Genomic DNA, 16,627 nt, shown 5'->3' with positions numbered 1-16,627 from the left:
TCCTGGTGACGTTTTCTCATTGCTTTGAGAGTCCAGTAGCAATATTCCTATCAGCATCCAATTACCATGCTAATCTCTGTGTCCTGTGGTCAGAGCTACATGGTTGGGTCAGTGGTTTCTGAACCCAAAAAAGATGATGGTCCTTGATGGAATGGCTGCTCACCAATTTGAACTGCTGAGTAATTTACTGAATTGTGACCAATCAGTTGTTAAATCTGCAACAGCCATTGGTAATTACTGTCACTAACACATTTTAGCTCTATAAATTGACACTGATGGCGGCAGCTTCCCTTGACTGAGGAACATCTGATACGCCCTTGAAAATGTAGTACACAAGAAGCCAAGTGACCTGCTTGGATTTCATACATTGAGTTTACCATGTGTTGGGCATTTGTGATTAAATGAGCTGAAATTGCATGTCTGTCTGTCCTGTACTCCACTGTCATTCACATTCCCAGTAGAAGGTCCAGTGACATCCTAGACAGTTTTGACAGCCTGAATTATTCCATTCTCCGTGCTGCCAATGTTCTCCATTCAACATAGTAATTATTTGTAATTATTTCTAATTCAGTACCTCATGAGTGTAAATGGATAAATATGGTCCCCTGTAGGGTTTGACCTCCATCCTTCTAAATTTTCATGAAAAGCTAGCCAATTGGGAAAGGGTGCTTTACATGGTGCATTGTGTCCCACTTTCTCATTGAGGCATTGCAGTCCCGTTCATCCTCCATCTCTTGGGTGAGGACACCTTCCTGGATGCATTTTCCTCCACCCACTATGCAGTGTCGTTTTCGGCGCTGACGATGACCATGGAATTCTTTGCACCTCATATCCATCATGGTAGCCAGTCCGTTGTGTGGTGGGGTCACCATGTACCCTGTTGGTTGTGGCCCCCTGACTACACAGGGATCACTCTTCTGATACTTGCACCGTTAACTCCCCACGTATGCCAAGGAGTTGCCCATCACCCTGGGGCATTGGGACTCCCAGCAATGGCCATCCTGCTAGGCGGCCTTTGCTGCTGCTGGGTGGTGCCTGTGGGGAGGGCCCCTGGTTGGAATGGGTGGCATCAGGGCGGATGACATGCCATGAAGCATAGTATGTCATCCCTTGCTGGTGCCGGCCGAAGTGGCCGTGCGGTTAAAGGCACTGCAGTCTGGAACCGCAAGACCGCTACGGTCGCAGGTTCGAATCCTGCCTCGGGCATGGATGTTTGTGATGTCCTTAGGTTAGTTGGGTTTAACTAGTTCTAAGTTCTAGGGGACTAATGACCTCAGCAGTTCAGTCCCATAGTGCTCAGAGCCATTTGAACCATTTTGAACCTTGCTGGTGGTCTGCCGCCAGCAGTCTCTAAGTGGGCAAAGTCTAACTTCAATGGTAAGAAAGATAACCCCAAATCGTCCCCCTCCCTGGCCACACCATGGGAGGAACGCCAGCCTAAGAATGGCAGTGAAGCTTATTCGCCCAGTTTCCTCAGATGTACGAAAGTTGATGGGGAAGCCTTCATGTCCATGAAGCATCAGTTTTTTGTGGACCATTTGGGGAGGTGGAGAGCTTGTCGAAAATGCGCTCTAGGTAAGTCTTGATAAAACAGCATCCTCTGCCCAGGCACGGGCATTACTCGCTTGTGACAAGTTGGGGGATGTTTCTGTTACCATCATGCCCTGTAAGATCTTAAATATGGTCCAGGGTTTTATATTCCACAGGAACCCTCTTTTGCAGTCTCACAATGAGCTGCATGTGAATTTAGAGCGGCAAGGTGTTAATTTCGTCCGGCACGTCCATTGGAGTCCGAGGGATAATCAGGTTGCCACCGGTGCCTTCATCTTGGCCTTCGAGGGCGACACATTGTCCAAGAAGGTCAAGGTGATGGTCTACCGCTGTGAAGCCATATATACCTCCCCCGATGCAGTGCTTTAAGTGCTGGAAGTTCGGCCATATGTCTTCCTGCTGTTCTTCCAGTGTCACATGTAGAGATTGTGGACGTCCATCACATCCCAAAACTCCTTGTGCCCTGCCTCCCATCTGTGTCAGCTGCAGAGAGTATCATTCATCTTGCTCACCAGACTGCAGGTTTTTACTTAAAGGGAGGAAAATCATGGAATATAAGACCCTGGACCGATCGACCTACACTGAGGCTAAGAGGACATTTGAGCACCTACATCCTGTGGTTATGACCTCCTCTTACACCGCCGCTATGAGAACAGCTGTCGCTCGATCATTTCCTTACATTCCTGTTGCCTCTCAGAACCAGAAGACTATGCCTGCCCCCTTGACAGTGGAGGGCACTTCCCTCCCTGTTGCTCCTACGCCACCTATTTCAGGAGCAACACACCCCCCCCCTCCCCCCCCCCCCCACCCCAAACCATTGGGGATATCAGTCCCTACTTCTGAGATGGATAATCATAAGTCTTCTTCGGCTCATCTCACTAGGAAGGGGTCCCTTGGTTCACTCCCTTCCCTGGTTTCTGCTAGTGGGAAAGATGACACCTGCCAGTGGCTGAAGAGCCCAAAAGCAGCTGGTCGTTGGGATTCACGCTCGTCATCAGTCTTGGAGACTGAATGAGTGAAGTCCTCCCAGCCAAGGAAACCCAAGGAGCAGTGAGAGAAATCCAGCAAGAACGTCCCCAAGGCCAAGGGAATTGCGGTGGCACCCACACCACCACTACCTATAAGCTCTGCTTCTGCAGATGAGATGGAGATTCTGGCACCTGCTGAGGACCTAGATCTCGCCAGACCCTCAGGCAAAAAGTCTGTGGCAGCAGGTGAGCTTGAGGTGTAAACTGCCTCATTGAATGTTCCATACCTTCCCAGTCTTATGATGTCATCCTCCAGTGGAATTGCGGCGTTTTTTTCCACCACCTACAGCAACTGTTACACTTTACACCTGCTTTCTGCATTGCCCTCCAGGAAACCTGGTTCCCGGAAATGCAGGCCTCTACCCTCTGTGGCTATTGCAGGGACCATAGCAACTGTAATAGAGTGTCAGGTGGAGTTTGGTTTATGTCCTAAACTCAGTCTGCTTATCAAACCACGGAAGCAGGAGTGTTGGGAGAGATACGTCTCGACTATTGGGTGCCATATGTCCCTTCCCAAGTCTGGGCATAGATCAAACATGTTTTCGGGTACCAGACCCCAACAGGTGTTCCTGGTGTTAACATACATGGCGTGTTATCTACTGATGCAAACGCAATTGCCAAGCACTTTGCTGAACACTATGCTCGCCCCTCTGCATTGGAGAATTACCCCCCGGCCTTTTGCACTCTCAAATGGTGGCTGGAAGGGAAAGTCCTCTCATTCACTATACGCCTCAGTGAATCCTATAATGCCCCATTTACAGAGTGGGAGCTCCTGAGTGCTCTTGCACTGGGCCAGATCGGATCCACAGTCAGATGATAAAACATCTCTCATCTGACTACAAGCAACATCTCCTCATCATCTTCAACCAGATCTGGTATGATGCCATCATTCCATCACAGTGGCGGGAAAGCACCATTATTCTGGTGCTCAAACCCGGTAGAAACCTGCTTGATGTGGATAGGTATCAGTGCATCAGCCTGACCAACATTCTTTTTAAGCTGCTGGGACGTATGGTGTGTCGGCAGTTGGGTCGGGTTCTGGAGCCACATGGCTTACTGGCTCGATGTCAGGGCGGCTTCTGCCAGGGTTGCTCTACCACCGATAATTTTGTGTCCCTCGAGTCTGCCATACGAACAGCCTTTTCCAGACACCCAACACCTGGTTGCCGTCTTTTTTTACAAAGAGCGTATGACATGACCTGGCGACATGATATCCTTGCCACATTATAAGAGTGGGGTCTCCGAGGTCCGCTCCTGATTTTTATCCAAAATTTCCTGTTGCTTCGTACTTTCTGTATCCAGGAGAATGGATTCCGCAGGGCTCTGTATTGAGTGTCTCTATATTTTTAGTGGCTATTAATGGTCTAGGAGCAGCTATAGGGCCATCCATCTCACCTTCTCTGTATGCAGACGACTTCTGCATTTTTTACTGCTCCACCAGTACTGGTGTTGCTGAGCAGTGCCTACAGGGAGCCATCCACAAGGCGCAGTCATGGGCTCTAGATCTTGGTTTCCAGTTTTTGGCCACAAAGTTGTGTGTTATGCGCTTCTGTCATCGTCATACCATTCATCCAGAACCAGAACTTTACCTGAATGATGATCCACTCACTATAGTGGAGACACATTGATCCTTAGGATCAGATTGACATGGCTTCCTCACCTTCGTCAGCTGAAGTGGAAGTGCTGGCAGCACCTCAATGCCCTTCAATGCCTGAGCAACACCAACTGGGGTGCCGATCGCTCTACGCTGCTGCAGCTCTACAGAGACCTTGTCTGGTTTATGGTTTGGTGGCACCCTGAGCATTGCGTTCACTCAACCCAGTGGACCACTGTGGCATTTGTCTAGCAACAGGAGCTTTTAGGATGAGTCTGGACCAGTGTCCTTGTGGAGGCTGGAGTCCCTCCATTGCAGGTTAGGCATGCACAACTGCCGGCCAGTTATGTTTGCACACATTCGTAGTTCTGCACATCCGAATCACCGTCTCCTTTTCCCACCAATGGCGGTTCGTCTCCCACATCGGCGGCCCAAGTCTGAGCTTCCAATTGCAGTTTGTGTCCAATCCCTTCTTTCCGAACTGGAGTCCTTGCCTTTACCACCTATACTTGAGGTCCATTCACGTATGCCTCCATGGTGTATACATAGGCCATGGCTTCGGCTAGACCTTTCGCATGGCCCTAAGGACTCAGTTAACCCCGTGACTCTCCACTACAACTTCCTCTTGATTCTTGACATGTACTGAGGCCACAAAGTGGTTTACACCGACGGCTCGATGGCTGAGGCTCACGTCGGCTTCGCTTATGTCCAAGGAGGACATATTGAACAGAATTCCTTGCCCGCTGGCTGCAGTGTTTTCACTGCTGAGCTGGTGGCTATATCTTGTGCTCTTGAGCACATCCGTTCAAGCCCTGGGGAGCCGTTTCTTCTGTGTACTGACTCCGTGAGCAGCCTACGAGCTATCTACCAGTGCTACCCTCGTCATCCTTTGTAGTGACCATCCAGGAGTCCATCTATGGCCCGGATCGGTCCAGTTGTTCAGTGGTGTTTGTCTGGATCCAAGGTCATGCCAGAATTCTAGGCAACGAACTTGCTGACAGGCCGGCCAAACAGGCTACACGGAAACCACTTAATGGAGATCGGTTTCTCTGCAACTGACCTGCATTCAGTACTAGTCTGCAAGGCTTTGCAGCTTTAGGAGGCAAAATGGCATAACCTCGGCACGCACAACAAACTGTGTGCCATTAAGAAGACTACAAATGTGTGGCAGTCCTCCATGCGGGCCTGCTGCAGGTACTCAGTGGTTCTCTGCCGGCTCGACATCGGCCGTGCTTGCGTGGCGCACAGCTACCTCTTGCGCCATGACGACCCACCTCAGTGTCCGTGCGGCACCTGCATGAAAGTGGTCCATATCGTGGTGCACTGTCCTCCTTTGGCTGCCCTGCAACAGACTCTTCAGTTACCAGACTCGTTTCTATTAATTTTAGCTGACAACGCCTCATCGGCTAATTTAGTTTTACGTTTTATACGTGATGGTGGGTTTTATCATTCTATAAAAGTTGTAGTGCATGTCCTTTGTCCCTTTGTGTTCTCCACTCTAATCCTTTAGGGTGGATGTTTTAATGTGTCGCAGAGTGGCGGGCTTTTCCTTTTTATTCTTGTGGTCGGCCAGCCATGGTCATCTGCTCTCTTGTTTTTACCCCTTCTACGTGTTTCTTGCTTCTCTCTGTGGTTTTCTTTTCCTGTTTTGTCCGTCGTAGTGTTGGTTGTCCTTTTGTTAGTCTTCTGGTTCTTCCGTTCACCTGTTATTGTGCCGTCCATCTCCCCGCCCCCTCCCCCCTTGTGTAATTATTTTATGGGGAACAAGGGACTGATGACCTCGCAGTTTGCCCTCTCCCCCCCCCCCCCCCCCCCCAACCCCCCCCCCCCCCTTTTAAACCAACCAGCCAAATGACTCATAGTAATAGTTATTTATTATGTTATTGCCTCACATTACTAAATCAGATTTATTTTACTTGCATAATAATTTAAGAATATCTCCAACTTGTTTACACAATTGCATAACAAAGTAGTTAAAGCCAAGCTTAAATGTAGAACATAATTGACATTAAATGTTAGTTTCATTATTTCTGTTTTCCAAGGGCTGTAAAGTTCCCACTTCGGTAGTTCAAGATTTTTTGATGATGTTTCCTTGGTGTAGTGTGTAAGTGATTTCAAGTCATTCCCTCAACTGCTTCGTACATTTAAGCATGCTTTTCATCTAGACTTATATATTGTACTTAAGACTGTTGTTACATGGCAGTAAAAATTAAAGGATCATGTTTATTTTCAGGTTGGAGGCTGAAGATGAAGAACAGAACTTAGATGAATTGGAAAAAGAACTAGAAGCAGTGAGTCTTTCCTATTTGATTGATGTGTTCCTTTCTTTTTATTCAAATATGTTACTTAGCATGTGTTATCGAAAGGTGTATCTGTGTTGTTTATATATGGAACCACTGTATTTGAAATTTTGTAATCTTCCTGTGTGTGTGTGTGTGTGTGTGTGTGTGTGAGAGAGAGAGAGAGAGAGAGAGAGAGAGAGAGAGAGAGAGATCCCACTTCTCTATCATCCATGAACATATTCATTCCTCAATCTGGTTACAGGAGAGTGAGTTGTGGTCCTGTGCATTTGTTTCTTAATGCCCATGTATGTGTAGGTTAGTACATTTTAGTAGTTCAGAGTGGTCATTTTATCATGGTGTTGACTTTATGACCAAAAAGGGGAAAGGAGGGGGGGGGGGGGGGGGTGTTGTACATGTGTATGTTGTCTGTCTGTAGTTGTGTATTGTGGGTTCTGTGTCTTCATTCTAACATTTTCTACATTAAGATCAAAATATCCAAAAGAGAATCATTTTACAGCTGAAAGCAGAAGAGGGGCAGTTGATGGAGAGTCTTGAAGATCTGCAAGAGCAAGAACGCAAAGTACGAGCAGCTTTGGCTGAACAAGAGCGTGAGACAGAGAGGCTTGATCGTGAAGAAGAGCGTTATTGGAGGGAGTACATAAGGCATCGTAGAGAACACTTCCTTATGGAGGACGAGTATCACAGGTAAACTATTGCCCTACACAATAAAGTAGCTGCTAGAATATTTTTAATTTAGCGTATGTGTTTTGAACATACTGAAATTGTGTTGCCAGTCATAGAAGTTGGATTATTTTTAAACAGGTGAAGACTACTACCCTCTTAAGGAGATGAAATATCTTGAAAAAGGTCATATGATATTTATTTATTTTTAAATTTTTTTTTAGTTGGAATTACAATAAAATATTGTACTCTCTGTCTCTAAACTGCTTTTGAGCCAATAAATTGTTGCCTCCTTTTAATACAGACAATTTTGTAGATGTTGGACTTGCCCTACTCAGCGTTTTGGATTTCAGGCAACTCTCAGTCCCTAGTATTATGTGTAATGACTGTTTTCTATGAGAGACGTGAGCTCTGAGACTTGGCTTCAAATACTGCAGCAACTAATATTTTAAAATTCTCAGTCTGTATTTGATATTTGGTCTGTAGAATAATTGTTTCATCTGATGCTAGTATTTCTTTCTACTGAGGAATGCAGGGGGGGGGGGGGGGGGGCGGGACCACATGGGTACTCCGCACATACTTCCCCATTTCCAGTGCATAATCCACACCTAATCTTAGCAAGGTAACTTCATAAGTCTTCAATGAAACAAAGACCAAGGAATATACGGCTGGTCTTATCACAGAATTGACCTGAGGTATAGACCATCGACTTGCCTCCAGACCAGAGGGCCATGATCAGTCATAAACTTGCATTATCTCTGAGTAATTATCAACAGGAAATTTCTATTCATGGGTGACAAAAACAGATTTGACACACTGCGGTTCCAATATCACTTTAGTATGAGTAAAAAAGAATTTGTTTTCAGAACAAAAGCGTTTATAGGTTGCCTACAAGTTGTCCTGTTTTTGCAACCGGTATGTAATAATAACACGTGTCAGTGCTTGTTACCATATAAACTCTTGCTTTGTCTTGTATCTTATTGTTATACATTTCACCAATATAACTAATATCAATCACCCAGTACTCATACGAGCCAAAATTTGCACACTGTCTGTTATTCACTTTCATGTTATACAATGCATAGACTTGCTACATACACTTCCTGTACAGTTGTGTTCACTACCAGAGGGTTACAGACATATTTCAGACTTCTAGTGCTCCAAACTCATTATACTACGCACATTGCAGCATCAGTACTTTACAGACAGAAGACATTCATTATCTCATTCGTTGATGAATCAACTGTGGTTATACCTCACATCAAGTGTTACTCAGAGTAATAACTTTACTTTGTGTATAGTTGTATCTGTTTATACAAGCCTCTTCAAGTGACTTCAGATTCATAGACTCATATGGCTGACATTAAGAATCAGTTCAAGGTGAACTGTTTCAGAATCATAACATGACACGGAAATTCTGTCCTCTTTTACTTTTCATTGCTGTCCAAGATCCAGGGCAAAGTTTTGTACTCTGATGAAAAAGTATTCAACAAGGTGCCCACAGACATAGCGCAGGTACCAAGAAATCCTTCACATTCCAGAGTCCAGTAAAAGTAGATTCAAATTATGTAGTGGTTCTGAAATTGCACACCTCAATTAGTTTTGTAAAATATAATTTACATTGTAAAATATGGCACCATGCTTTCAGTATCATTGTGGTCAGCCACTCAAGATTTAAAATATTTTCTGTAAACAGTGCTGCACAGCTACATTTTACAAGGGTGATTCAAATGAAAACTTTATTTATTATGATATAATAATGCAATAAAGGAAAATTACAGAGATATAATCATTATTCCACTACATTTGAACTCTGTGGATACTTTGTGGTTTGAAAATGTAGCCACTCATCCATCATGATTTTCTCCTCTTTATTGCTTTTAAAATGCTTGCCACCCTGCAGTTCTGGAGCTGTCCAAACACATGAAAGTTACTTAGAGTGATGTCTGGTGTGCAAGTGGGTGTTCCAGACATATCCCTTATTGTTTTTATGCTTGAATTAGCTGTTTGTTGGAGACGAGCACTGTCAAATTGCAACTAAACACCTGCAGTCACAAGCCCTTGTTGTTTACTCTTGACTGCAGAACAGAAGTGATTTTATGGCTGATTTGAATATGAATTGCTGGTCACTATTAATCCCATTTCCATATAATACTCCAAAATTACTCCTTTTGCATGACAGAAGTGGGCATGACTTTTCCTGCCCGTGATTGAGTGCATAATTATTTTAGCTTTGATGAAGAGTAGTACTCTCTCATGCAAGGTCTTTTCATTTTACGTTGATGATACAGTGGTCAGGTTTTACCTCCTGGAAAAACTGTTCAGAAATATGTTACCTTTGATGAAAATGAAAAAGTTCCTCGTAGGCATCACAGTGATGACCTTTCAATTCAGCTATCAACTGATATGGCACACGTCTTGTGGACACTAAATTGAATCACAGCATACCGTGGAGGGTATGTGTGCTGAACCATCACAAATATCCTATATAATGGCTATTTCATTTACAGTAATAGGCCTGTTTTCCTTCAAAAGCTCTTACACTGCATCATTGTTTTCATTCATCACTACACAGTATGCATGACCTAAGCATAGTGCATCTTTCACAGAGATTACATCTCCTTAACACCACTCATACACTTGCTTCAGGGACATACACAAATCACTGTACTGTAATGCATATTACAGGTCACTACACCAGCAAGGTGCTAGCCGACAATGTGGTGGGGATCTATGCACTGACACGGCTTCCTTTTCTCTGAGCCGACAATAGGCTGCCAGCTGTTGGTCACTTGTTGAAACACAAAGATAACTCTTGCCAGAGCTGTGAAATAGATTGTAAATATTTTAGGAATTTTATTGCACTTCCAAAGTTTTCATCTGAATCACATTTTTATTTAAAGAGTGACATTATAAAGCCATCAAAAGAGACGGTAATGTGTATTTATGAGCAGCCATATTCGATCAAGCAACCAACTTGAGGTCACCTACATATTAGCATAAAATGTGTAAGAAATAGTATATGTCGAAATAATTATGGTGAACAGTTGTATGCAGCAGATACCCAGTGCCTTTACATTAGCTTGAAGGGAGGTTCCTTGCTGTCAAATAGATAATTATTAGCAGTTATAACTAAAATTAAAATATACATGAAGACACTAAGAAATATAGCATACATACAGGGTGTTTCAAAAATGACCGGTATATTTGAAACGGCAATAAAAACTAAACGAGCAGCGATAGAAATACACCGTTTGTTGCAATATGCTTGGGGGCAACAGTACATTTTCAGGCGGACAAACTTTCGAAATTACAGTAGTTACAATTTTCAACAACAGATGGTGCTGCAAGTGATGTGAAAGATATAGACGACAACGCAGTCTGTGGGTGCGCCATTCTGTACGTCGTCTTTCTGCTGTAAGCGTGTGCTGTTCACAACATGCAAGTGTGCTGTAGACAACATGGTTTATTCCTTAGAACAGAGGATTTTTCTGGTGTTGGAATTCCACCGCCTAGAACACAGTGTTGTTGCAACAAGACGAAGTTTTCAACGGAGGTTTAATGTAACCAAAGGACCGAAAAGCGATACAATAAAGGATCTGTTTGAAAAATTTCAACGGACTGGGAACGTGACGGATGAACGTGCTGGAAAGGTAGTGCGACCGCGTACGGCAACCACAGAGGGCAACGCGCAGCTAGTGCAGCAGGTGATCCAACAGCGGCCTCGGGTTTCCATTCGCCGTGTTGCAGCTGCGGTCCAAATGACGCCAACGTCCACGTATCGTCTCATGCGCCAGAGTTTGCACCTCTATCCATACAAAATTCAAACGCGGCAAACCCTCAGCGCCGCTACCATTGCTGCACGAGAGACATTCGCTAATGATATAGTGCACAGGATTGATGACGGCAATATGCATGTGGGCAGCATTTGGTTTGCTGACGAAGCTTATTTTTACCTGGACGGCTTCGTCAATAAACAGAACTGGCACATATGGGGAACCGAAAAGCCCCATGTTGCAGTCCCATCGTCCCTGCATCCTCAAAAAGTACTGGTCTGGGCCGCCATTTCTTCCAAAGGAATCATTGGCCCATTTTTCAGATCCGAAATGATTACTGCATCACGCTATCTGGACATTCTTCGTGAATTTGTGGCGGTACAAACTGCCTTAGACGACACTGCGAACACCTCGTGGTTTATGCAAGATGGTGCCCGGCCACATCGCACGGCCGACGTCTTTAATTTCCTGAATGAATATTTCGATGATCGTGTGATTGCTTTGGGCTATCCGAAACATACAGGAGGCGGCGTGGATTGGCCTCCCTATTCGCCAGACATGAACCCCTGTGACTTCTTTCTGTGGGGACACTTGAAAGACCAGGTGTACTGCCAGAATCCAGAAACAATTGAACAGCTGAAGCAGTACATCTCATCTGCATGTGAAGCTATTCCGCCAGACACGTTGTCAAAGGTTTCGGGTAATTTCATTCAGAGACTACGCCATATTATTGCTACGCATGGTGGATATGTGGAAAATATCGTACTATAGAGTTTCCCAGACCGCAGCGCCATCTGTTGTTGAAAATTGTAACTACTATAATTTCGAAAGTTTGTCTGCCTGAAAATGTACTGTTGTCCCAAGCATATTGCAACAAATGGTGTATTTCTATCGCTGCTCGTTTAGTTTTTATTGCCGTTTCAAATATACCGGTCATTTTTGAAACACCCTGTATTTTTGCATGTTACAGGTGTACACAAATCTAACATGAGCAACTGTCAGTTATACAAGCATCCAGTATCTTATACAATCCGTTGCATCTCCTTAATTTTTAAATATCATCTCATAGTCTGCAGTTTACTTTCCTGTTTGATGAGGGTTTAATTTCTCTAATTTTATTAGTTTTTCTTTTTTACAAAAAAGTCACCTCCATTTTAAATCACTCTTTGTTTTGTAGTCCTTTGGCTTTAAAGACGACAGAGAGGAGAGGGAGGGGATGAGGGGGTCAGGGTGATCTTTTAGAATTGAGGAAAACACACAATTTGGGTGAAAAATTATATATTCAGTAGTGTCACCCCTGTGCATAGCCAAAATCTTCCTAATAGAAAGTGCAGGGCTCATTGATAGATTCTGTCGCAGATGTAAAATTAACCTCAGAATCCAGAACGTACTTTTCACCCTGCAGTACGGTGCACTAAAGTGAAACACTCCTCCAGTCTTTGGCTAAGCCTTGTCTCCACAATTTCGTTTCTCCCAGAAGTACTAGTTGTGCACATTCTCCAGAAGAACTTCTGTGAAGCTTGGAAGTTGGGAGATGTATTGCCAGAAGTAAAGCTGTGAGAATGGTTCATGAGATGTGCTTGGGTCCCACAGAACATGTCAGATCCAAGTCAGATTCCACAAGGATCGGTCACTCCTTAACGTACATAAATTGTCTTCTAATAGTCTTAAGGGGTAGTTCATAAACTATGATGCCTGTTGATGACTTCCTAATCAAAGGCCATGACTCTGCATTACCGGACATATCTCAGACAAGCACACCAGACAAAATATTGGTTTCCTCTCATAAAATAGCACACTGTTCACTTCAGAGCAGTATAGATCACGAGAGAGAGAGAGAGGATCTATCATGCTGGGCATGGCGATAACCACACTGTGAATGAAGTTGCGCAATTTTTTGGTGTATCAGCATGGACTGTCCAATGTGTGTACAAGGAACAGTGTACCATTGCAGCCATATAACACAGCATAAGAACAGTGGCTGTAAAAAATATCCTAACCGAGAGGACCACAGATGAGTGCCACAAAATGAGGCCGTTATCAAAGCTAGAGGTAGTATTACACAGTTTTAGCATGATTTATCCTAAGGATGCCTAATTTTTTGTGTGGCGGCTTAGGGACACAGGAGGTGAGCAGTTCATTTTCCAGTTAATAGCTTAAGTCTTAACAAATAGTAATTGTTGTTGGCTGTGAATGCAGGTACGTCACAACCAGTTTCTGAGTGAACACAGAGAAGTGAATTGCATGCAAGGCATATTTGGAGTTGGGCTAGTGGCTTCGTAACTCAATTGTTAAGTTCCACAGTATAGATTTGAGCCCCAGCCAGTCCTAGAATTTTTATTTGTGACTTACCTTTAGCAGTGTTTGTTAATGTGAAAAATTCGAAGTATCACTGTGGTTTGAAGGCCATGTTAAACTGCTGGGCTACCAGTAACTGGCTTGATAAACCAGTTCAGAGTTTGGTGGCAAGGGCATAACACCTCCCTAGTAATGCACTGTGGTCTTCAAATCAACATTTGGATTGATGGTAGCTTTATTAAGTTACAAATGGTAATTGCTTACAGTGGCATGTCTTCAATTGGCCAAACAACACAGAAGCTGGACTGTAGCTTACTGGAAACTTGTTGTGTTGTCAGATGAGATGTGATTTTGCGTCTTTTAAAGTGATGCAGTGTCTGAAGACCACCAGAGTGAGGTGCAGTTCAGGCCAGTAAGATGGTTCTTTGATTTTTAGGGGTGTTTTTTGTACTCTGAAGTTTATTTCAACATTCTTGGTGACCAGGTATTGTCCTTTCTTCTACATCTTCACGATGAGTATGCTGTGGACACTCCCTTCCACAACAGCGATTTTCGTATATTGCACACATACAATCGTGATTTGTCTAACACACAGGCACTCTATTATACCTTGACTGACCCACTAAATCTTCTGATCATAATCCAGTAGAAAATGTGTGGACCTATTTGGTACATATAACATCCTCACAATTTGGTATTTTTACGTGCTCTAATTATCAGTGAGTGGCTTCAGCAGCACGTGGTATACCTGAACAAAGTTATGAACGCTCTTTTCCATCAAATTGAGACCATTATCAAAGCTATAGGTGGCATTACACAGTTTTAGCATGGCTTCTCTTAGGGATGACTAATTTTTTTGTCTCTTGTGCTTAGGTGAACAGGTGTGCGAATAGTTTACTTCACAGCTAAAAGCTTTAGTTATAAACTCACAGAGACTAATATGATGTGATTTCAAAATAGTGAAAATGACTTTTTAGCATCAGCAGTTAGCAGTAATGGTCGTACAGTAAATTAAAGACTGTCCAAACTTTCTGTGGATACACTTGTATAAAAAGTTGAGATTGAGTTAAGACATTAATATACTAATCTAGAAACTGAGTTTGGCTTCTCTCTTTGTATTTGCCCATAAACAAGAGTGTAAGCTTATTCTGAATATTCTCACTCCTTATTGTCTCATGAAATTATTTTCTAAGGTAGTGCAACTAAACTAAATAGTATTTATTCAGTAGAAGCCTATCCCCAATGTTATTCAGTCTGTTGGAAGCAGAGTTAAAGTTCAGGGAGAAGAAATAAAAACTTTGTGGTTTGCTGACAACATTGTTGTTTTGTCACACAGTAAAGAACTTAGAAGTGCAGTTGAATGGAATGGACAGTGTCTTGAAAGGAGGATGTTAGATATGAAAATTAACTAAAGGGCAAGGGATGTAGTTACGAGGGTGAGTCAAATGAAAACCGTAAATATTTTTTTAAATATTATTTATTATGCAGTAGTCATACAAAGCTGTATCACTTTTCAACATAATCTCCCCCATGCTCAATGCAAGTCCTTCAGTGCCTACAAAGTGTATAAATTCCTTTAGAAAAAAATTCTTTTGGTAGTCCACACAACCACTCATGCACCGCATGGCATACCTCTTCATCAGAACGGAACGTCTTTCTTCCCATTGTGTCTTTGAGTGGTCCAAATATATGGAAATCACTTGGGGCAAGGTCTGGTGAGTGTGGTGGATGATGAAGACACTCAAAATGCAGGTCTGTGATTGTTGCAACTGTTGTATGGGCAGTGTGGGGCCTTGCATTGTCATGTTACAAAAGGACACCAGCTGTCAGCAATCCACGTCACTTTGATTTGATTGCAGGCTGCCCATGAGTTTTTAGGAGATCTGTGTATGATGCACTGGTAACAGTGGTCCCTCTAGGCATGTAATGCTCCAAAATGACGCCTTTTCATCCCAAGAGAGAGTTAACATAACCTTCCCTGCTGATGGTTCTGTTCGAAACTTCTTTCGTTTTGGTGATGAGGAATGGCACCATTCCTTGCTCACTCTCTTCGTTTCCGGTTGGTGGAAGTGAACCCAGGTTTCATCCCCAGTAAAGATTCTTGCAAGGAAACCATCACCTTCTCATACAAAGTGCCGAAGAAGTTCTTCACAAGCATCAACACATCGTTCTCTCATTTTAGGAGTCAGCTGTCGTGGCACCCATCTTGCAGACACTTTGTGAAACTGGAGCACATCATGCACATTGTGGTGTGCTGACTCATGACAGTGTCACTCGGTGGTTTTTCCTTCACCATGGCTTCAACTGCAGCAATGTTCTGTGGAGTCACAACTCGTTGTGTCTGACCTGGATGAGGAGCATCTTCCACTGAAGTCACACCATTTGCATACTTCCTAGTCCATTCATAGACTTGCTACTGTAGCAAACATGCATCACCTTACTGAACCTTCATTCGTCGATGAATTCCAGTAGGTTTCACACCTTCACTAAGCAAAAACCGAATAACAGAACGCTGTTCTTCCCTGGTGCAAGTCGCAAGTGCGGGACCATCTTTATACTGATACTGCGATGGTATGTGTGCATCTGCACTATGCTGCCACCTACAGGCCATTCTGCACGCTGTTTGTAGCACGCTTACCAACTTACAGGATAACGGTGCGAAATTTGGATTTGTTATTATAAATTTAAGGTTTTCATTTGACTCACTCTCATATTAAATCAAGTGATGCTAAAAGAAATAGATTAGGAAATACGACACTGAGAGTAGTAGATACAGTGTGTTATTTAGTTAGTAAAATAACTTATGATTGCCAAAGTAGAGAGGATATAAACTGTAGGATGTCAGTGGCCAGGAAAGTGTTTTTGAAGAAGAGAAATTTGTTAACATTAAATTCAACTGTTAGGAAGTGTTTCCTGAAGGCATTTTTCTGGAGTGTAGCCTTGTACAGAAGTGAAATGTGGGCAATAAACAGTTCAGACAAGAAGAGTATAGAAGCTTTTGAATTGTGGTCCTACAGAAGAATGCTGAAGATTGGATGGATAGATTGCCTAAACAATGAGGAGGTATTGAATATAACTCGCAAAAACAATTTTATGGCATAACTTGATTAAAATAAGGGATCAGTTGATAGGAAATAGTTTGTGACATCAAGGAATTGTCAGTTTAGCACTGGAAGGCAGCGTGGGTGATAAAAATTGCAGAGGGAGACCAAGAGACGAGTACAGTCAGCATGACCAGATGGGTGTGGGGTGCAGTAGTTATTCATAGATGATTTGTCTTGAACTCCATAGAGTAGCATGGAAGCTGAAGGTAACAACAACAGAAACAGCAACAACAAGCAGAATATTGAGTATTGTGTAAAGTAGATTACTGCACATCTTACAGAAGCCTTTTTAAGGGTCTAGGAATGCTTAGCT

General features: G+C 43.3%; 1 protein-coding gene across 1 annotated transcript in view; it reads left to right on the top strand.

Moving 5' to 3' along the window:
- The window catches only part of LOC126416257 (beclin-1-like protein), a 48,875-nt gene that overhangs the window by 14,272 nt on the left and 17,976 nt on the right, over window positions 1–16,627 (top strand). The window contains exons 4-5 of the mRNA XM_050083887.1: window positions 6,407–6,464; window positions 6,973–7,160. Of these exons, the coding sequence (XP_049939844.1) occupies window positions 6,407–6,464; window positions 6,973–7,160 (246 nt within the window). The remainder of the gene's footprint in view (window positions 1–6,406; window positions 6,465–6,972; window positions 7,161–16,627) is intronic.

Source organism: Schistocerca serialis, chromosome 8, assembly GCF_023864345.2.
Source record: "Schistocerca serialis cubense isolate TAMUIC-IGC-003099 chromosome 8, iqSchSeri2.2, whole genome shotgun sequence".
In the NCBI taxonomy this organism is placed as follows: domain Eukaryota; kingdom Metazoa; phylum Arthropoda; class Insecta; order Orthoptera; family Acrididae; genus Schistocerca; species Schistocerca serialis.
Note: the sequence above shows the minus strand (reverse complement) of the source record. Positions and strands in the feature narration are given on the sequence as shown.